At 74.7% G+C, this 19,328-nt stretch overlaps 4 protein-coding genes across 11 annotated transcripts; 1 reads left to right on the top strand and 3 right to left on the bottom strand.

Moving 5' to 3' along the window:
• Positions 1–2,047: 2,047 nt before the first annotated feature.
• On the bottom strand, positions 2,048–5,406 carry AGPAT1 (1-acylglycerol-3-phosphate O-acyltransferase 1). Of its 2 annotated transcripts, none has more exons than XM_087730058.1 (7): positions 5,256–5,406; positions 4,553–4,742; positions 4,335–4,468; positions 3,971–4,146; positions 3,668–3,763; positions 3,522–3,594; positions 2,048–3,071 (listed from the first exon to the last, which is right to left on the bottom strand). In XM_087730058.1, the coding sequence occupies exons 2-7, from the start codon at positions 4,735–4,737 to the stop codon at positions 2,911–2,913; spliced, it is 825 nt and encodes a 274-aa protein (XP_087586184.1). In that variant the 5' UTR covers positions 4,738–4,742; positions 5,256–5,406; the 3' UTR covers positions 2,048–2,910. The 2 variants fall into 2 exon arrangements, with proteins under 2 accessions (XP_087586184.1, XP_087586185.1); XM_087730059.1 differs by lacking the exon at positions 5,256–5,406 and adding an exon at positions 5,002–5,180.
• Positions 5,407–5,795: 389 nt separating this feature from the next.
• Positions 5,796–8,219, top strand: LOC148052446 (E3 ubiquitin-protein ligase RNF5-like). Of its 3 annotated transcripts, none has more exons than XM_087730088.1 (6): positions 5,796–5,986; positions 6,613–6,631; positions 6,766–6,866; positions 7,518–7,572; positions 7,653–7,744; positions 7,993–8,219. In XM_087730088.1, exons 1-6 carry the CDS (start codon positions 5,853–5,855, stop codon positions 8,093–8,095), a joined length of 504 nt encoding a protein of 167 aa, XP_087586214.1. In that variant the 5' UTR covers positions 5,796–5,852; the 3' UTR covers positions 8,096–8,219. The 3 variants fall into 3 exon arrangements, with proteins under 3 accessions (XP_087586214.1, XP_087586212.1, XP_087586213.1); XM_087730086.1 differs by having other exon boundaries at positions 5,801–5,986; positions 7,653–7,756; positions 8,007–8,219; XM_087730087.1 differs by lacking the exon at positions 5,796–5,986 and adding an exon at positions 6,039–6,075 and having other exon boundaries at positions 7,653–7,756; positions 8,007–8,219.
• A 12-nt stretch (positions 8,220–8,231) lies between these two features.
• Positions 8,232–14,080, bottom strand: ATF6B (activating transcription factor 6 beta). 5 transcript variants are annotated; one of them, XM_087729879.1, is made up of 16 exons: positions 13,852–14,080; positions 13,509–13,585; positions 13,315–13,396; positions 12,944–13,035; positions 12,792–12,864; positions 12,542–12,724; positions 12,083–12,255; positions 11,678–11,863; positions 10,955–11,046; positions 10,715–10,888; positions 10,253–10,345; positions 9,905–9,992; positions 9,552–9,625; positions 9,362–9,470; positions 9,188–9,270; positions 8,232–8,702 (listed from the first exon to the last, which is right to left on the bottom strand). In XM_087729879.1, the coding sequence occupies exons 1-16, from the start codon at positions 13,934–13,936 to the stop codon at positions 8,522–8,524; spliced, it is 1,845 nt and encodes a 614-aa protein (XP_087586005.1). In that variant the 5' UTR covers positions 13,937–14,080; the 3' UTR covers positions 8,232–8,521. The 5 variants fall into 5 exon arrangements, 4 of the variants coding, with proteins under 4 accessions (XP_087586005.1, XP_087586002.1, XP_087586003.1 ...); XM_087729876.1 differs by having other exon boundaries at positions 8,525–9,270; positions 12,542–12,721; XM_087729877.1 differs by having other exon boundaries at positions 8,525–9,270; positions 9,552–9,619.
• Positions 14,081–16,761: 2,681 nt separating this feature from the next.
• On the bottom strand, positions 16,762–19,229 carry PRRT1 (proline rich transmembrane protein 1). The gene is made up of 5 exons (XM_087730108.1): positions 19,067–19,229; positions 18,493–18,609; positions 18,262–18,329; positions 17,518–17,751; positions 16,762–17,433 (listed from the first exon to the last, which is right to left on the bottom strand). Exons 1-5 carry the CDS (start codon positions 19,083–19,085, stop codon positions 17,257–17,259), a joined length of 615 nt encoding a protein of 204 aa, XP_087586234.1. The 5' UTR covers positions 19,086–19,229; the 3' UTR covers positions 16,762–17,256.
• Between the last annotated feature and the right edge of the window lie 99 nt (positions 19,230–19,328).

Genomic DNA, 19,328 nt, shown 5'->3' on the forward strand with positions numbered 1-19,328 from the left:
CTGCGCGGGGGGGGGGGGGGGGGGGGGGGGGGAGGAGACCCCCGGTACCTGCGCGGGGGCAGAGCCCGGGCGGGGGGTGATGCTGCCGCCCGCCCCGGGCCCGGGGGCTGCGGGGCTGCCCCGCTCCGGGGTCCCGCTTCGGGGTCCCGCTCCCGGGTCCCGCTCCCGTCCCGCTCCCGCCGCCGCCGGCGCGGCCCCGCGGACAATGGAGGCGGCGGCGGCGCTGACCCAGGAAGCCCAACCCCCGCCGCCCCCCCCCGCGTCCCGCCCCACGCGCGACCCCCGCCCGCGCTGCCCCCCCCCCCCCCCCGCACCCCCACGGCGCCCCCTCCCCACGCGCGAGCGCAGAGACCCCTCCCCCCCACGGCGGGGGCCCCCCGGGGGGCTTCAATGGGGCGGGGGGGGTCCCGGGGGTCCCCACGGCAGCTCGGGGTCCCGGGGCCGGACCCGGCCGCGCCGACGCAAAAATCGCCATAAAACCGGGGGGAAGGAGGGAAAAAGAGAAAAACCGGCCGTTGCGGAGCGGGGGGAGGCGGGGCCCCGGCGCTTCGGCAGGGGGACGCCAAACCCCGCGGCCGCGTCCCCGCGGCGATGCCCCGCGTCCCCCGCCCCACGGGGACACCCGTGTCCCCCCGTCCCCATGGCGATGCCCCGCGTCCCCCCACCCCACGGGGACACCCGTGTCCCCCCGTCCCCATGGCGATGCCCCGCGTCCCCCCACCCCACGGGGACACCCGTGTCCCCCCGTCCCCATGGCGATGCCCTGCGTCCCCCCCCCCCACGGGGACACCCATGTCCGCGTGGCGATGCCCTGTCTCCCCCACCCCAGGGGGACACCCGTGTCCCCCCTTCCCCATGTCCCCGCGGCGATGCCACGCATCCCCCACCCCACGGGGACACCCGTGTCCCCTGTGTCCCCGTGTCCCCACGGCGATGCCACGCATCCCCCACCCCACGGGGACACCCGTGTCCCCTGTGTCCCCATGTCCCCGCAGCAATGCCCCATGTCCCCCACCCCACGGGGACATCCGTGTCCCCCCATCCCTGTGTCCCCCATGGCGATGCCCCCCCGCCGGGCCCAAGGGCCCCTCGGCTGGGGGGGACCCATCCGGCCCAGCACAAAGCGGCGCCTGTGCCACCCCCGCGGGGTCACCGACGTCCCCGTCCCGTGGGGACAAGAGCCCTTTGTGTGCGAGGGGCTGTGCTGGGGGTCGCGCTGCTGGGGGGGCCCTGGAGAGGTGAGGGGGCCCCATGGGGCAGGGGAGCCCCGGGAAGCCCCGCGGCGGGGGGGGCCTGGGTGCGTGGGTCCCCATGGAGGGGAGGGGACCTGGGTCCCTGTGGGGGGGGGGGGGGGGTCCCCTGGGAGGCAACAGCAACGCTCGGGTGGCTGCGGGGTGGGGGTCTGGCGGGGCGGGGGTCCCGGACGCCCGAGTCCCCGCGGGTGCCCGCAGCACCGCGTACCACGCGGCCGAACGGTGGGTGGAAGGGTGGGTGCTGTGGCCCGGCTTCGGCTGCCGGGGGGTGAGCCGGGGCCCGGGGACGGGGTGAGGTCCCTGGAGGGGTGGGGAACCCCAGACAGCTGGGTCCAGGGGGGAGGGTGGGGGTCCCAGACACCCGGGTCCCCCGCGGGGGTGGGAGTGGGGACCCCCCGGAGACCGGGGTCCCGCGGGGGGACAGCCCCTGACCCATCACATGGCCCCAGGACCTCCGAGGGGGCCCCAAGACCCCTGTAGGACCCCCATGACCCACCACATGCCCCCAGGACCCCCCCAGGGGCACCCCAAGACCCCTGCAGGACTCCCCAGGGACACCCATGACCCATCACACGGCCCCAGGACCCCCCAGGGACCCCCAGGACCCAGCACACGCCCCCAGGACCCCCCAAGACCCCCCAGGGACTCCCATGGCCACATAGGGACCCCCCGCCCTCCCCCTAAACCCTGCGTCCCCCCCAGGTGACTGCAGGGGTGAGAGGAACGGCTTCGGGTACAAGATCCACCGCTGACATCATTCCCATCCCCCTGATGACATCTTTGCTCAGCCGCCGTGACATCACAAGGCGCCACGACTTGGGGGGGGTTTATTAAAAGCAGGGGTCCCCGAGCCGGGGGCAGGAGGGAAATTTGGCAAAATCTGCCCCCCTCCCCCCAATAAATATGCGGCGGCGCCCCTTAAAAAGGAGGCGGGGCCTGTTCTGGCAGCCAATCAGCACCTGCCCCCCTGCCCCCCCACCCGGGACCCCTTGGTCCCCAAATGGCACTGGCCACGAGGGGATCAGCCCTGTGCCCCCCGGAGCCGGGCGTCGGTCCCTGGGACCCCCAGGCAGGGGTCTGGAGTGGGTCGGTCCGTGGGTACCCCCTAGGCGGGGGTCTGGAGTGGGTCGGTCCGTGGGGGTCCCACCGTGGATCATACCGTGGTCCCGCTATGGGTCACTCCGTGAGCCTTCCGCGAGTCCCGCCGTGGGTCAGACCAGCTCCCCGCTGCGCATCCCCCCGTGGGTCTGACCGAGCTCTTGCTGCAGCTCCCACCACGGGCCAGTCTGTGCGCTTCCGTGGGTCCCGCTGTGGGTTGCTCCGTGCCCCGCTTAGGGGTCAGTCCACACCCCGCTCTTCCTCCAAGTCGCGCCGTGGGTCGCTCTGTGCTCCCGCTGCAGGTCAGGCCGCGCTCTTCCTATGGGTCCCGCCGAGGGTTCCTCTGCGCCCCGGCGTGGGTCGGTCCGCGTTCCGCGCGTGGGCCAGCCCGTGCCCCGCTCGTGGGTCCGTGCCCCGCCACGTGTCAGTCCGTGTTCCACACGTGGGTCAGCCCGTGCCCCGCTCATGGCTCAGTCCACGTTCCACGTGAGGGTCAGCCCCTGTCCCGCCGCTGTGGGGCCGGGCAGCGCCGTGGAGCAGCGGGCAGCGGTGGGGCGGGTCACTGGGGGGCGGGGGGCGGCGCCGTGGGGCGCAGCTCGGCCGAGAGCGCCTCGAAGGCCTCCAGCATGGCGGCGCGGACCCGCTCGGTGAGTGCCGGGACATCGGCCGGGCCCAGCCCCCGGGTGGGCAGCGGCGGCAGCACCTGGATCACGCACTGCCCTGGGGGCAGGGGGTGGGGGGCACTCCACAGCCGCCCCACGGCCACCCCACGGCCCATCCCGGACGTGGGCCCCCCCTGCGCACACCCCAAACCCCCAGGGGCCCCCCGCACCCTCCCCCACCTACCCCACAGCCCCGTGTGACCACAGCCCCCCCAAATCTCCTCCCGTGTACCCCACGTGCCCCCCAGACCGACATGTATCCCCCCACATGCCCCGCAGCTCCCCAGACCCATAAGTGCCCCCCAGCCGCCCCTCCAGGTGCCCTCTAGACTTCCCACAAGCCCCAATACCCCCCCATAGCACCCCCAGACCTATGTGCTCCCCCCAGATTCCCCCTAGCCCCACGTGTCCCCTCACCCCCTTCCACAGACCCCCCCGACTCCCCACATTCCCCATGCGCCCCCCAGACCCCTGGGTGTCCCCCAAACCCAGGCCCCCGGCCCCTCACCGGCCGTGAACCTCCGCTCCTGCTTGCTGTAGAAGTGCTGGTAGGAGGAGATGACAATGGGGACAACGGGGACCTGGGAGAGAGGCAGGGGGTGAGGGGTGCAGCCCCACGGCTGCCCCACGGCCGCCCCACGGCCGCTCCCGTACCTGGGCCTGGACGGCGAGGTGGAAGGCGCCCCGCTTGAAGGGCAGCATGGAGCCACTGTGGTTGCGCGTTCCCTCAGGGAAGACCCACACCCGGACCTGGGGGGAGACAGGGGGCTGCCCCACAGCGAGGCCAGGGGTGCCCCACAGCGAGGGGGGATCAGCCAGGACTGCCTCACAGCAAGCTGGAGCTGCCCCACCTCGCTATGGGGTGAGCTGGGGCTGCCCCACCACAGCCCACGGCAGGACGTGCGGCCCGACATGAGCCCCCCCAGCCCCCCAGCAGCCCCCCGCTGCCTCACTCACGTCCTGGCTGAGCATGGTGTGGGCAGCCTCAGCCATGACGCTGATGGCGTCGTGCGTCCGCTTGCGGTCGATGAAGATGATGCCACCAAGCCAGCAGACCACCCCCACGGCCCCCATGTAGAGCAGCTCCCGCTTGGCGATGGGCACGCAGCGGTCCGGCAGCACCTCCATCATCCCTGGGGGCTGGCGTTAGCCGGGGGGCAGCCATGGGGCCAGCTAGGGGGCTGGGGGGCGGCGGCTACGCGCACCTCCGGGGCACCTCCATCACCCCTGGGGGCCGCGGCGGCCGTGGGCAGCTAGGGTTCAGGCGACGGGGCGGCACCGTGGAGCGGCGCTGTGGGGCAGCGCCATGGGGCAGGCTTACCCAGGAGATCGAGGGAGCTCTGGTGGTTGCTGACAACAACGTAGGGCTGCCGGGGGGGGAAGTGCTGGGCGCCCCGAACCGCCATCCGGATCCCGTAGAGGTGCTTCACGTGCTGCATCAGCCCCCGGATGATCCTGGCCGGGGACACGCGGTGACGGCGGCGCCCCACAGCCACCCCGCGTCCCCCTGCGCCCCCCGTCCCGTCCTCCTGCCCCTACTTCATGTTCTCGACGTCGCGGCCTCGCAGGGCGCAGAGCGGGATGGCCACCAGCGCCAGCAGCAGGATCCAGCCGTTGTAGAAGCCCATCTTGCAGAAGAAGCGGAAGGAGCCGCTGCGCTCGTACAACACCGGCAGCAGCAGCAGGGCCAGCGCCAGCGCCGCCGTCCCCACCGTCACCTCCATGGCGCCTGCGGGCAGCGGGGCGTTGGGGCGGGCACGGGACCCCCCAGGACCTCATGACCCCCCCGGGACCCCCGGACCCTGCTGGGACCCCCAGATCCTGCTGGGATCCCCGGGAACCCCCCGGGACTCCCAGACGCCCCCCGGGGATGCCTAAACCCTGCTGGGATCCCCCCTCCCCCGGGGACCCCAACCCCCCCCGGCCCCCAGGGACCCAAACCCCCCATCTTTAGCCCCAAATCCTCCGTGTCCCCCCACTTCGGGCACCTGCCGCCCCCCCGGGACACCCTCGGGCCCTGGGGCGCCTCCGGGCCGGCTTCCTCCCACGCCGGGGCCGGGCGGGGCCGCCCGTGGGGCCCGCGGGCGGCGGCGGGGCCGGGCGGGGCCGGGCAGGGCCGGGCAGGGCGGCGGCCCCCTCCTGCCCAGCCCCGCCCGCGGGACCGCGAACCCCCCCGGGGCCCTCGTACCCCCCGGGGCCCCCGGCCCCCCCCCCCCCCCCCCCCCCCCCCGCTCCCCGGTACCGGGCGGGGCCGGGCGGGGCAGCGGCTGCGGCGGCGGCGCGGGCCCTTCCCGGCGGCGGCGGCAGCGGAAGCAGCGTCGTTGACGGGCGGCTCCGACAGCCAGTGAGCGCCGGCCGCGCCGGTCGCGCGTCCCGCCCCCCGCCCTGCGCCGTTCCCGTGGCAACCAGACATGGCGGCGGATGGGAGGGAGGGGGGAGAGGGGGTGGGCGGGACCTCGCGTCGCCACGGCAACGCCGCCGCCATCTTGTTGCCCCCACACGGCGGGAAGGCGGGAGCCGGCCCGCGCTCTGATTGGGCGGCGCGGCGGCCCGTTAAGGCGGCGCGGCCAATCAGCTACGGCCGCCGCGCGCGCTGGCGGCACGGCCCTGCAGAAGGACGTGAGCGGCGCCGAGCTGGACCAATAGAAAGCGGCCGCCCCGCCCCGTGACCGGGAGGAGGAGCCAGGGCGTTTGATTGCCGATCGCGCCACCCAATAGCGACGCGCCAAACGAGCACCGCCCACCCGGGGGGCAGAAGGCCGGCGGGCGGTGACTGACCGGCCGGGCGGCCAATGAGGCGCGGCGGGGCGGGGCGGGCGGGGCCGCGCGGAGGAGGAAGATGGCGGCGGGCGCGGGGGCGCCGGACGGGGGCCCCGAGGGGCCAAACCGCGGCGGCGGCGGCGCCTTCGCCTGCAACCTCTGCCTGGAGCCCGCGCGGGACGCCGTGATTGGCCGCTGCGGGCACCTGTACTGGTGAGGGGCGGGGCCGGGCTGGGCCGGGCCGGGGGCGGGGCCGGGGGCGGGGCTAGGGGGGCTATGGGGGTATGGGGGACTATAAGGAGGTATGGAGCGAGCTGGGGGGGGGGGGTATGGGGTCTATGGAGGGGCTATAGGGTGTATGGAAGGCTATAGGGAGCTATAGAGTGAGCCATGGGGGGGTTATGTGGTCTGGGGGGGCTATGGGGAGGAATAGAGTGAGCCGGGAGGGTTACGGGGTCTATGAGGGGCTATGGGAGGTATGGGAGGCTATAGGGGACTACGCAATGAGCTGTAGCGGGGCTATAGGGTCTACGGAGGGACTACAGGGTGTATAGGAGGCTATAGGGGAGTGCAGGGTGAGCTATAGAGCAGCTATGTGGCCTGTGGTGGGGCTCTGAGGAGGCATGGGGGCTATGGGGTGGGCTATGGGGTGGGCTACGGGGGCTATGGGCAGTGCGGGGGGCGGTAGGGCGAGCTAGGGGGTCTGGGAGGGTCTGTGGGAGTTTAGGGGGGCATGGGGGCCGTGGGGCAGCGCCATAGGCTGGCGGCCGGGGGTGGGCTGCCCGTGGGGCTGTCGATGGGCCCGGCCGTGGGGCGCTGACGCTGCCCCCCCCTCGCAGCTGGCCCTGCCTGCACCAGGTGAGTGACCCCCCGGGGGGCGCGGGGGACCCCGGCCGGAGGGCAGGCAAGGCCTGGGCGCGGGCTGCCCCGACCCATGGGCGTGGGGGGCCCCGGCCGCGAGGGGCCGTGGGGCAGCGCTGTGGGTCCCGCAGTGGCTGCTGACGCGGCCCCGCTGCACCGTCTGTGGGGCTGGGATCAGCCGCGACACCGTCGTGCCCCTCTACGGGAGGGACAGTGCCCGCCGGGACCCCCGGTGAGGGGGCTGGGGGGGCCGTGGGGGGCTGGGACCCCCGGGGAGGGGAATCGGGGGGGCTGGGGGTGTTCGGGGGGGCCAGGACCCCCGGTGAGGGGGCTGGGGGGGCCGTGGGGAGCTGGGACCCCCGGTGAGGGGGCTGGGGGGGTTGGGACCCCAGGTGAAGGGGTTCGGGGGGCTGGGGGCATCATGGGGTGCTGGGACCCCAGTGAGGGGGGCTGGGGGAGGTCGGGGGGCCGGGACCCCTGGTGAGGGGGCTGGGGGTGTTCAGGGGGACCGGGACCCCCAGTGAGGGGGCTGGGGGGATTGGGACCCCCAGTGAGGGGGGGCTGGGGAGTCATGGGGTGCTGGGACCCCCAGTGAGGGGGACGGGAGGTGGGTGTGGGAAGATGGGAGCTCTGGTGAGGGGGCCAGGGGGGTTTTGGGGATCCATGAGGGGCAGCGGGGGGCTCTGGCGGGGGGTTCTGGGGGGCTGTGACCCATGGAGAGCGAGGGGGCTATGGGGAGTGTGGAGGGGCACCAGAAGGGGGAGGGGATGCGGGGTGGGGGCCTGGAGGGGGTGGGTTGGGTGCTGTGGGGTGCGCAAGAGGGCTGGGGGGCTCTGGGGCACCGCTACGGGGTGCAGAGGGCCCGTTCCCCCCCCCCCCCCAGGCTGGAGACCCCCCCCCGACCCCGGGGGCAGCGCCCGGAGCCCGAGAGCCGGGGGGTAAGTGACCATCAGGCCCCCCGCTGCCCCCCACCCCCGGCCCCTGCTGACGCAGCCCCCCCGTCTCCTTGCCCCCCCAGGTGCCCCCCACCGGCCCCGGCGGCAGCTTCCAGGTGACCTTCGGCTTCGGGGCACTTCCCTTCGCCTTCTTCACTGCTGCCCCGCACCCCCCCCGCCGGCACAGGTACGTCCTGGGGCCCTCGGGAACCCCAATCCCCCCTGTGCACCCCAAAACACCCAAACACCCCCCAGCAACCCCCAGACACCCCCAGCGACCCCCCATGTGCCCCCAGCAACCCCCAAACACCCCCAGGGACCCCCCATGTGCCCCCAGGGATCAGGGACCTTTCCCAGCCCCATCTCGGGGTGCACCTGGGGGGGTGTCCTGGGGCTCCCCCCACTGACGGGGGTTTGGGGTGTCCGCCCTCCCGCAGACGATGCTGGGGACTCCCCCCCGGGCTCGCTGGACTCCATCTTCCTCTTCATCGCTGCTGCCTTCTTCCTCTGGCTGCTCAGCGTCTGACCCCGGGGAGCAAAATGGGGCTGGGGGGGCTCTGAGACCCCCGGGCCATCTGCCCCCCAAACTGTGATTAAAGCTGACCCCCCCCCCCCCCCGAAGATCCATTTTTATCCATTTTTATTTTTCCCATTTTTTATTGATCCGGGTAGAAAACAGCCCCGGGGGGGCGGGGCTGGAGCGAGGGCGCTGCCCCTTTAAAGGGAGAATGGGGGCGGGGCTCCCCGGGGGTAAGTGCTTGCATGGGGCGGGGCCTCACAGAGGGGGTGGGGCTTACAGGGAAGGCTCCACCCCCTTTGAGCAGCCAGAGGGCGGGGCTTGATCCGGGACGGGGCTCTGCATCCCGAGTGGGCGGAGCTTGATCCCGGGGCCGGTTCCCATGGGCGGTGCTCTGCTCCGCGGAGGGGCGGGGCCTGCCGCCAAAGGGCGGGGCTACCTGCCACCCCCCAGGTAGAGGGGGCGGGGGCGGCGGGGGCCGCGGGGGGGGGCGGGCGCCCGGCTGCGGTTGGCGGGGGGGCCCGGGCGGCGGCCGTGGATGACGCGCGTGTCCATGACCTCACAGTCCACCTGCCTCATGGCCCCCAGGCCCCCCCCGCGCCCCGACGGGCCCTCGGCGGGGGGGGGGGGGCATCAGCTGGGGACCCCCGGAGCAGAGGGGACCCCCCCCGGGGGTGAAACGGGGAACCCCTGCTCAGACGGGACCCCCCAGGATGATGGGGACTCCCCCCCAAGGGACTCTGAGCCCCCCCAAGGGCAATGGGGACCCCCCCCCAGGTCACTGTGAGCCCCCCAGCGATGGAGAGCCCCCCAGGGCAACAAGGACCCCCTCCTGGGCAATGGGACCCCCCAGGGGAAAGGGGGTGACCCAGCCCCCCCAGCACACAGAGCCCCAAGAAAACGGGGACCCCCCCCAGGGACCCCTCCCCTTGGACGTGGGGACACGGGTGTGACCCTGAGGACTTTGGGCCCCCCAAACATACGCGGGCCCCCATTGGGGTGGGAGGACATACAGCGGGGCCCCCCTGGGGCGTAGGGACCCCCCCCTGGGAGATGGGGACCCCCCCGGGACATGGGGGGGCCAGGGGTCCCTGCTCACCGTTGAGGGCGGCCGCCGGCATCACCAGAGACATCTTCGGCCGCGACGTCTTGTTGTGGCTGATGGCCGGCAGCAGGAGGTGGTCCTGGGGGGCACACGGCATTGGGGACTCCCCCCGCCCCCAGCAGACCCCCGGAGCCCCCCCGGGCCCCCCGAGACCCCCCAGCCCCCCGTACCCGCCGGAAAGAGACGACGTAGAAGGTGTCCTCGCGGCGGTCGATGGCGGCCAGGAAATGGGGTTCAGCCCGGTCGGGGCGGTAGAGCTGGAGCTGCCCAGGGGGGGCCCTGGGGGGACACGGGGGGGTCGGGTGGGGGTCGCGGGGGATTGGGGGGCACGGGGGGGGTCGCGCTCCGGGGGTCGCTCACCTCTCGGGGTGAGGGGGGGCGGCCGGGACGAGGCGGGAGGAGGCTGGCGCCTTCCAGGGGGGCGAAGCCTGGAACTGCCCCAGGGGGGTCAGGGTGGGGCAGGGACCCTCGGCGCCCTCCAGAACACACACACACACCCCCCCCCAGGGACCCCCGAACCCCAGGACCCCCCCAACGGCCCCCCAGTGCCCCAGGCCCCCCAAAGACCCCCCCCCAGGATGCTATACAGACCCCCCAGCCCCCCCGGACACCCGTGGGGACTCCCCACCCCCCCAGGGACCCCCAGAAATCCCCGGGAACCCCCCCCAGTGGCCACCAAGGGTCCCCAGAGCCCCTCGGGGCCCCCCCCTCACCTGGCTGTGGGGGGGCCGCGGGGGGGACCCTGGTTTCCGTCGGTCAATCTGGTGGCGCCGGACCCACCCGCTGAGCTCGTCCGCCAGCCTGGGGGGGGGGCCGAGGGGGGTCAGTGGGGCCGGGGGCGGTCTCACGGGCACCCCCCACCCCCCTCCCACCACCCCCCCCAGGGCCCTGCTCCCACCCTCCTGCCCCCCCCCCCGTGCCCCCCAGCTCCCCCTGACCCCCCAGCCCCCCCAGTCCTCTGGGACCCCCCAATCCTCCTACGCCCCTCCCGTGCCCCCCCAGTCCCCTGGGACCCCCCAATCCTCCCACCCCCCCCAGCCCCCCCCGCGCCCCCCACCCACCGCAGGGCCTCGGTGCGGTTGAAGCGGCGACAGTCGGACGCCCGGAACAGCCCGTCCAGCTCCCGCAGCGTCACTGCGCCCAGCGAGACGTTCCTGGGGGGCCGGGGGGGTCAGGGGGGGCCGGGGGGGGCTACCGGGGTGCGCGGGGGGCGGCTGGGGTCAGGGGGTCCCACTGGCTCGGGGGGGGGCTCAGTGGGATGCATGAGGGTTTGGGGGGACCCATGGGAGTCCATTGGGGGGCAATAGGATCAGGGGCTCCCACTGGGTTTGGGGGGCCACTGAAGCCCACTGGGGGGTCTCACCGGGGTCCATTGGGGTCTGGGGGGGCCCAGTGGAGGCGGGGGGCACCGAGCTGTGTTGGGGCCCATTTAGGTGGGGGCTCCCTGGGGGGTCCAAGGTTCCCGTTGGGTTGGGGGGGTCGGGGGTCTCGGGGGGGCCATGCCCGGCGCGGGGTGCACGTACCTGAAGGGGGTCCTGCTGGGGGGCCCGGGGGGCTCCTGGCGCGGCCCCGGGGGGGGTCCCCAGCTCCGGGGCGGGTCGGTGGCGGGGGGCCCCCCCTCAGACACCCCCAGGAGGTGGCGGCGGCCCCGCGGCGGGGGCTGGCGCCGGGGCTCGGCGGGGGGCGGCTGCGAGAGGCTGCGGGAGGGGGGCGTTGAAGGGGGGCAGCGGCGGTGGGGGCCCCCCCCGCCCCCCGACCCCCACCTGAGGGGGCCCAGGTTGAAGGCAAGGAAGAGGAGGAGGGCAGCGAGGCAGGCCAGCTTGCGGGGGCCCGGGACGGGGCGCAGTTCCGAGCTCTGGGGGGGGACAGACGGATGGGGGGGTCAGGCCTGGCCCCCCCAGGGCCCCGGTGCCCCCCCAACCCCTCTGCAATGGTTCCCCCCGCCCCCCCGCTGTAATGGTGCATCCCACAGCCCCTGTGCTGCGGCACCCCCGTGGTCCTGCCATGGTACAGCCTGTTGCCATAGTAATGAGACACAGCCCCCCTCCTCCCCCCAGCCACTGGGCCGTACCATCATGGGCTGGGGGGGTGGCCAGGCTGCATCATGGTGGGGGAGAAGCTGTACCATTATAGGGGAGGTGGACTGTACCATTACAGGACTAGGAGGCGACGGACTGTACCAATGTGGGACGGGGAGGGCAGGCTGTACCACTACGGGCCTGGTGAGGGCACAGGCTATACCATTACAGAATGGGGGGGGACGAGCCGTGCCACGGAGGGGGTGTGAGAGCATGGTGGAACGACAAGCTGTACCATTACAAGACAGGGGGATGCAGGCTGTGCCATTAGAAGACGGGGGGGCGCAGACTGCACCCTTAGAAAATAGAGGAGGAGAAGCCACGCCGTCAGGGGATGGGGGCATGGCCCACGCCGGGCCCGAGCAGGGGACCCCCTCCCCCAACCCCCCCCCCGTCCGCAGGCCCCACCTGGCCCAGGAGGGCATCGAGGCGGCGGCGCAGGAGCCCGTTCTCGCGGCGCAGGCGGTCGTTGTCGGCCAGGGCCTGGCGCAGCCGCTCCTCCAGCCCCTGCACGTACTCCTTGCGCCGGCGCCGCGACTGGCACGCCGACTCCCGGTTCTTGATCATCCGCTGCTGCCGCTTCAGCACCTTTACCTGCGCCTGCGGGTCACCAGGGGGCCGGCAGGGGGGACCCCGGGGGTCCCAGGGGACAGGGACACCCAACGGGGGAGCACCCCTGGGGGAGAAGTGGGCACTAGGGGGACACCCCGGGGTGGGGGACACGCCGGGAAGGACAAGGGGCGCCCAAGGGTGGGGGGGATTGCGAGGGGTTGGGGTCACGTGGGGGGTCAGGGGTCACGCGGGGGTACTCACGTCGACCTCCTGGGGGCCAGGAGGGGCGGGAGCGGGGGCCGGGACGATGGTCTTGGCCTCGGGCTTGGGGGGGCCAGGGGGGGTGCGGGGGGGCCCCCGGCTGGGGGGGGGCAGGCACAGGAGCCCCGGCAGCAGCAGCTCCGCTGGCGACAGCAGCACCGCGGGGGCCGGCACTGCAGACCCCAAAGCCCCCCACTCACCCAGGGTCCCCTAAAACACCTCCCCATCACCCTCAAACCTCCTCCTTATCGCCCCACCTGCCCCCAGCCCTGCCTTCCCTTTTCCCAGACCCCCCCAGCACCCCCAAACCCCCAATCCCACAGCCCCAGCACCCTCCAGACCCCCCAAAACCCCTCCCCACGGTGCCCACTGTCCCCCCAGCCCCTCCAGCCCCCTCCCCCCGGGCCACCCCAATCCCCTCCCCATTGCCCCGGATGCCCCCAGCCCCCCCAGCCCTACCGGTGATGGCGGCAGGCAGGGGAGGAGTGGCTCCAGGCAGCGGCTGCAGCAGAATGGTCTGGGGGGGGCTTGAGGCGGCCCCCCCAGGTCCAGCAGCCCCCCCAGGGGGCTTGGGCTGGATGGGGGGGGTCCGGCGGCTGGAGGAGGGGCCCTCTGCCTTCACGGCTCGCGGCGCCTTCCCTGCTGCGGCACGGGAAGGTCAGGAGAGCGGCAGGACTCTCCGCCCCCCATCTGTCCACCCTCAGCTTACCGGCATCCGGGGGGGCGCAGGGCAGCAGGGGGGTTGGCTCCGTCTTCACCCCTGGCTCGGGGGGGCTGGGGGCCTGCAGGGACAGAGCTGAGAGGGGGAAGGCAGCTGGGGGGGCTGGGGAGGCAGCGGGGGCACCAGGGGTGGGCACGTACCCAGGCCAGGGGCTCGGAAGCGGAAGAGAGGCCGGAGGAGTCGGAGCAGTGGGACGAGGCAGGGGACCCCGGCTCCGACTTCACCTGCAGGTCTGGGGGGGCGGGGGACGCACGTGGCTGGCGGGGATCCCTGTGCCGCTGCGCCCCGAACGCCCCCGCCCCCCCAGGCTCCTGTAACCCCCCAACACCCACTAGGACCCCAGATCCCCCCCGACGGCCCCAGATCCTCCCCCAGCGCCCCATTATCCTCCCCAGCCCCCCATATCTCCCCTCCGAGCCCCCGCATCCCCTCCCCGCACCCCATGATCCCCCCGCCCCCCTTATAACACCCCTGCACCCCCCCGGGGCCCCCCTTCTGCCTCCCCACTCACCGGGGAAGAGGCTGGGGGGCTCCTGGTCCCACGGGGGGTCAGGAGGGCTGGCAGCCGGGCCCCCCTCGAAGGCACAGTCGAACTGGAGGGGGGAGGGATGAGGGTCCAGGACCCCCCAAGGGGCGGGGCCGGCACGACCCCACCCGGAGGGGGCGGGGCTGGGGCACCCCCTCCCCGGAGGGGGCGGGGCTTACCATGGGGTCGGGGTCCAGGGAGGGGAAGAGGTGGGCGGGCTCCAGCCTGTCGTCAAGGCAACTGTAGAGAGCGGCATCTGGGGGGCGGGGGAGGGGTTATAGGGACAGCCCCGCCCACAAGGAGCTTAGCCCCGCCCCAACACAGCTCACCACACCCCCAAATGTTTAAGCCCGCCTCTCTCCGGGCCCCGCCCCCTTTGTCCCCGCCCCTTCCCCGACACGGCACACGCCCACCCGCAGGCCCCGCCCTGCCCCGGCGCACGCGGAAGCGCCCCCCCCGCCCCGCCGAGGCCCGGGCCGGCTCCGGCCCGGCCCGGCCCAGCACCGCCCCGCCCGGGCCTACCCCAGTCCTCGGCCCCCAGCAGGTTGTCGGCCCGGAACCGCCCCGCGTCGCTCAGCACCAGCAGCTCCGGCGCCAGCGCCGCCATCTTCCGCCCTCCGCGCCCGGCCCCGCCCCGCGCTCGCCCGCCAATCAGCGCCGCCGCCACCGTCCAATGGGAGCGCGGCTCGCCCCGCCGGCCCCGCCCACCCCCACCGCGCAGGCGCGCTGCTGGCGAGGCGGAAGGCGCACGCGCGCCGCGCTCTTCCGCTTCCTCCCGCCGGCGGCGTTTAAAGGGGCAGCGCCGCCCCGGACGCCGGGGACCGTTGTCCTGTCCCCCCCCTACGCCGGGGTCCCTCCTCCGGCCCCCGTAGGATCCTCCCCGAGCCTCCGGGAGGGCGGGGGGGAACGTGGGCGGCTCCGCGGGAGCCCCGCCCAGGCGGGCCGCGGCCTAGCTGGGGGCGTGGCCGGACGTGACGCAAGGAGGCGGGGCTGGCGGACGCCGGGGTCCTCGCCCAGGTGGGAGCGGGAGTGGCCGCGTCCCCGCTGACCGGGCTCTCATAGGCCACGGCCGGAGAAACGCGATTGGCTGAGGAAGAAATGGAAGGGGGAGATTCGGCCAATGGGGCGGCAGCACCGCAAGGAGCAGCCAATGGGGCCAGAGCCGCTGTGGAGGAGCCGGCCAATGAGCAGAGAGCACCCGGAGGTTTGTCCAATGGGGAGGGAGGGAGCCCGGCACCGGCCAGTGAAGAGCTCGGGGGAGCCTGCGCCGTGGGGGACTCGTCCAATGGGATCGCACCGCTTCTGAGCTCGCCCAATGAGGGAAGGGGGAGCCCCGGCTCAGCCAATGAGCAGCTAGACGGACGGCAGGCAGGCAGGGACTCTGCCAATGAGGACGGCGGAGGCCTGCGGGGCCCAGCCAGTAACAACGCCGGGCACAAGGAGCCAACCAATAAGATTGCGGCATGCCAGGGTCCAGCCAATGAAGCTGCCAGGCTGCAGGGCGCAGCCAATGAGAAGGCAGAGCCACGCGAGCCGACCGAGGAGGCCGAAGGGCTGCAGCACCCAGCCAATGAGGACGCAGCACCGCAAGCTCTGACCAATGAGGACACAGTACCACATGTCCCAGCCAATGAGGACGCAGCTCTGCAAGCCCCGACCAACGAGGACACAGCCGCACAAGCCCTAACCAATGAGGACACAGTACCACGTGTCCCAGCCAATGAGGACGCAGCTCTGCAAGCCCTGACCAACGAGGACACAGCCGCACAAGCCCTAACCAATGAGGACAAAGTACCACGTGTCCCAGCCAATGAGGATGCAGCGCCTGAAGCCCTAGCCAATCAGGATGCAGCGCCTGAAGCCCTAACCTGTAAGGATGCAGCGCGGCAAGCCCCAGCCAATGAGGGCAGCAGCCTCCCGGCCCCGCCCAATGAGAGGGCGGGCCACCGCCATCCGGCCGCTGCCCTCCCAGATCCATCCAATGGGGCATCGCCCCGCCGGGCAGAGCCCTCCAATCAGCCGCCGGCCCTCCCAGCGCCATCCAATGGGGCGGGGGATCCCTGGGATTGGTCATGCGAGGAGGCGTGGCTGCGGGCGCCGGAGGGGGAGGGGGAGGGGGAGGAAGGGCTGGAGGAGGGGTGGGCACAGCTGGAGGAGGAGGAGGGGGAGGAAGAGGAGGGGGAGCCCTGGGCGGGGTCCGGGCCCCCCCCGGGCTGGTGGCTCAGCCCCGACGCCGCCTTTGCCAAGCGGGTGCTGCGGCGCGGCCGGGGGCTGGGGCGCCCCGGCCCCGGCTCCCGCTGCCGCGTGCGGCTGGAGACCCCCCCCGGGGCGGGGGCGGCGGCGGGGTGGGGGGCGGCGGCGGCGGGGGCGGGGAGCGGGCAGTGGCAGACTCTGCGGCTGGGGGACGGCGAGGGGCGCTGGGCGGCGGCGCTGGACGCCTGCCTGGAGACGATGGCGGCGGGGGAGCGGGCCCAGCTGCGGCCGGCGGGGGCCGGGGCGGCGGTGGGGGTGCGGCTGGGGGGCTTCTCCCCCGCGCCCCGCTTCTGGGAGGAGGAGGAGGCGGGCGGGCGGTGGCGGGCGGTGCTGGCGCGGCAGGAGCGGGCGGCGGCGCTGCTGGGGGCGGGGGCGGCGGGGCCGGCGGCCAGGGCCTACGCCCAGGCCCTGCGAGCGGCGGTGGCGGCCGGGGGGGCCCCACCGCTGCCCCCCGCCCTGGCGCGGCCCAAGGCGGAGCTGCATGCCGGGCTGGCCCTCTGCCAGCTGCAGCTGGGGCTGCCGGCGGCGGCGGCCGCCAACGCCGGGAAGGCACTGGCCCTGCGGCCGGAGCACCTGGAGGCCCGCTTCCGCCGGGCCTTGGCGGCGGCGGCCATGAGCGACCTGGAGGCGGCGGCCGCCGACCTGGCGCTGGTGCTGCGGGAGGAGCCTGGCCACGCCGGGGCGCGGCGGGAGCTGCGCCGGGTGCGAGGGGCCGCCCGGGAGAGGGACGCCCGCCTGGCCCGCCGCCTCGGGCGGCTCTTTGCCTGAGCGGGGCCGTTAGCGGGGAGCGCTTCGTTAGGGGGCGGGGGTCCGGCTGGGGGTGCCCCTTTGGTAATAAACGGGATTGGTAATGAGCGCGTGCTTCATTAAGGGCCGGCGGGGGGGGGCTGTGCCGTTGCCCCAGGGCTGCAGCGTTGGGGTCGCTGTTGCCATGGAGACGCTGTTCGGGGGGGGGGGGGGGCGGGGAAGCCCCCGCCCTTGATAATCGTTAATGAGAAGGGCTTCGTTAAGGGATGGGGGGGGATGCGGCACCGGGGATGCTGTTGCCATGGAGATGTGGTTTGTGGGGGGTCAGGGTTGTGCCCACCCCCACACCCCAATTAGTGGCCCGTAACGATGGCCCCGCTTCGTTAGCGGCAGCCGCCCCCCCCCCCCCAGTAACGAGCTGCCCCTCCCCCATATCAATATAGAGATTTATTGAACTGTCAGCAGCAAAAGGCGTCACGGGGGCGGGGCCTGGTGGGGGCGGAGCTTGGCATGCAGATGAGGTGGGAGGCCCACCCACCAGGAGCCCTGGGGGTGGGGCCAGAAGCATGGCTGGGGGCGGGGTCGGGCGTTGCCATGGCGATGCTGTACCTGTTGCCAGGGTGTTGGGAGCCCAGGCGTTGCCACGGCGATGCCAGGAGCGGCCGTTCCTGTCGCCGGGGCGACACGAGGGCTCCCGGGCGTCGCCATGGCGTAGGCACGGGGATGCCCGGCTCCGTTGCTGTGGTGACACTGAGGGTCTCCGGTACCCGAGCCGTCACTAGGATCCCCAGCGTCGCCACGGCGATGCCGAAGGCCGTCGCTAGGAGATGCCCAGCACCGCCACGGCGGTGCTGAGGGCCCCCATTGGCGTGGCCGGGGCGCGGCCGGGGCACGGCGGGGGGTCCGCAGGCGGTCGCTGGGGCGCAGCTACGGCTCCCAGTCGTTGTCGTGGTGCTGGGCAGCGATGATGATGACGACGGTGAGGATGGTGCAGAGCACGATGGCGGCGATGCCCACGGCCAGGCTGATGAAGGAGAAGTTCCGCGCCTCCCGCGAGGCGATCTCGGCCGAGACGATGTCCCCCCGCGCCACCGCCGCGCGCACCTGGGGCGGGGAGGCCGCAGGGGAGGGGGGGGTCGGCACCGCCGTCCCCCCGCCCCGGCCCCCCCGCGCCCCTCGCCCCCCCACCTGCACGGCCTTGACGATGGCGACGACGCCGGTGGGCCAGAAGCAGCAGAGGGTGGTGAGGACGGCGATGGGCAGGTAGTCGTGGGGCGCCCGGCGCCCCTCCAGCCCCCCCGGGACCCCCCCCGGGCCCCCCCCGGGGGCTCCCACCGCTCCCCCCAGGGTGCCCCCCACCGGCACCCCCACGGGGCCGGGCAGGGGGCCGGGGCCGGGGCCAGGGGGGGCCGCCCCGAAGGCCTGCGGAGGGGAGAGGGGTGTCAGGGGCGGGGCCGTGGTGGGGCACGCCCCCTGCGGGGCCACGCCCCTCCCCTGGTCCACACCCCATGGGCCCTGCTGCTCTCCCTTGTGTGCTGGAGCCACGCCCCCTACCACAGAGGGCACGCCCCTCCCTCCCACTGACCCCGCCCCAGGCCCTCTGCTGTCCTGCCCCTTCCCCAGAGGCCACGCCCCTGCCCACAGACCCCACCCCGACCCCTCGCTGCTGGACACGCCCCTTACCCACAGGCCTCGTCCCTTGATCCAGACTCCACCCCTCTCCGTTAACCCCACTCCAAACCCCACCCCCTCCCCTCGAGCCCCGCCCCTAGCCCCACCCCTTCAGTTAGCCACGCCCCCTCCCTTGGCCCCACCCCTCCCAGCCAGCTGCATCCCCACAGGCTCTCCCCCTCCTTGCCCCCGCCCCGCCCCTCCCTCAAGCCCCAGCCCAGCCCCGCCCCCTCAAGCCCCGCCCCAGCCCCGCCCACTCACGGGCCCGACGGGGTAGACGGGGACATAGGCCGTGCAGGGCTGGAGCTGGAGGGCGAAGGGGGGGGGCGCGTAGGGCAGGGGGGGCTGAGGGGGGCCCCCGTAGGGCTGGGGGGCGGCGGGGGGGGGCCGGGGCAGCGTGGCCGAGTGCGGGGCCCCCCCGGCCCCCGGCAGCCCCCGCGGCAGCGTGGCCGCCCCCGCCGCCCCCCGGCCCCCGGCCCCCCCGCGGCAGCGTGGCCGCCCCCGCCGGCCCCCCCCGCGGCAGCGTGGCCGCCCCCGCGCCCCCCGGCCCCGGCGGCGCCGGCGGCCCGTAAGGGGGGGGCGAGGCGTGGGGGGCCCCCTCCGGCGCTCCTGGGGGGAGAGGGGCGTCAGCGCGGGCGGGTACCCCCACCCCCGGGGCCCGCCACCCGCGGGAGCCCCTCCGCCGGGACCCCCTCCCACCTCCGAGAACCCCCCCCCGCCGGGACTCCCCACCCCCGGGGCCCCCCACCCCCAGAACCCCCGTCCCCAGCGGCCCCCCCAAACCCCCAGCGCCCCCCCAGTGCCCTCGGTCCCCCCAAACCATACAGTCCCCCCCGAAGCCCTCCCCGCTCCCCCCGGGCCCCGTTTCTGGGTCACCCTCCCCCCACCCCGGGCTATTTATAGCGCGACAGCGGGGGGAGGGGGCTGCCCCGGCCGCCCGGGCCCCCCGGGCCGGGGCACACGCGTGTGCAAACCGGCCCCCCCCCGGCCCGCGTGCACAGGGCACACGCAGCATCCCGGCCCCCGCGGCCCCCCCCGCCCCCGCCCCGCTCCCCCCGCTCCGCACCGGGTTTTTCGGCCGCCATGGCCGGGCCGAAGCGGGACCGGGACCGGGACCGGGACCCCCAGCCGGGCCGGCGCAAAGCCCGGGCCGGATCGGGACGAGGATCCGGATCGGAACCGGCGCCCGGGCTGGATCCCCCCGGCCGGATCGGGACACCCCCCCCCCCCCCTTCCCGGGCCGGCGCAAAGCCCGGGCTGGAGTGGAGCGGGCCGGACCGGGACCGGGACCGCCTCGGAACCCGGCCTGGATCGGAGCGGAGCGGGAC

This window comes from Nipponia nippon, unplaced genomic scaffold (assembly GCF_047370975.1).
Source record: "Nipponia nippon isolate SJK-2023a ecotype South Korea unplaced genomic scaffold, ASM4737097v1 scaffold_47, whole genome shotgun sequence".
In the NCBI taxonomy this organism is placed as follows: domain Eukaryota; kingdom Metazoa; phylum Chordata; class Aves; order Pelecaniformes; family Threskiornithidae; genus Nipponia; species Nipponia nippon.

Coding starts and splice junctions, on each gene's coding strand:
- PRRT1 (XM_087730108.1), bottom strand. Junction 18,330..18,492: donor GGGGCCGGCGGGGGCGGCCA/CGCTGCCGCGGG, acceptor CCCTGCCCTACG/CGCCCCCCCCCTTCGCCCTC. Junction 17,434..17,517: donor CCATCGTCAAGGCCGTGCAG/GTGGGGGGGCGA, acceptor TCCCCGCCCCAG/GTGCGCGCGGCGGTGGCGCG.
- LOC148052446 (XM_087730086.1), top strand. CDS start 5,853: ATGGCGGCGGGCGCGGGGGCGCCGGACGGGGGCCCCGAGGGGCCAAAC. Junction 6,867..7,517: donor AGTGCCCGCCGGGACCCCCG/GTGAGGGGGCTG, acceptor CCCCCCCCCCAG/GCTGGAGACCCCCCCCCGAC. Junction 7,573..7,652: donor CGGAGCCCGAGAGCCGGGGG/GTAAGTGACCAT, acceptor TTGCCCCCCCAG/GTGCCCCCCACCGGCCCCGG.
- AGPAT1 (XM_087730058.1), bottom strand. CDS start 4,737: ATGGAGGTGACGGTGGGGACGGCGGCGCTGGCGCTGGCCCTGCTGCTG. Junction 3,764..3,970: donor ACACCATGCTCAGCCAGGAC/GTGAGTGAGGCA, acceptor GTCTCCCCCCAG/GTCCGGGTGTGGGTCTTCCC. Junction 3,595..3,667: donor ACCTCGCCGTCCAGGCCCAG/GTACGGGAGCGG, acceptor CCTCTCTCCCAG/GTCCCCGTTGTCCCCATTGT.
- ATF6B (XM_087729875.1), bottom strand. CDS start 13,936: ATGGCGGCGCTGGCGCCGGAGCTGCTGGTGCTGAGCGACGCGGGGCGG. Junction 10,889..10,954: donor TTCAACCTGGGCCCCCTCAG/GTGGGGGTCGGG, acceptor CCCCTCCCGCAG/CCTCTCGCAGCCGCCCCCCG. Junction 9,993..10,252: donor AACCGCACCGAGGCCCTGCG/GTGGGTGGGGGG, acceptor CCCCCCCCCCAG/GCTGGCGGACGAGCTCAGCG.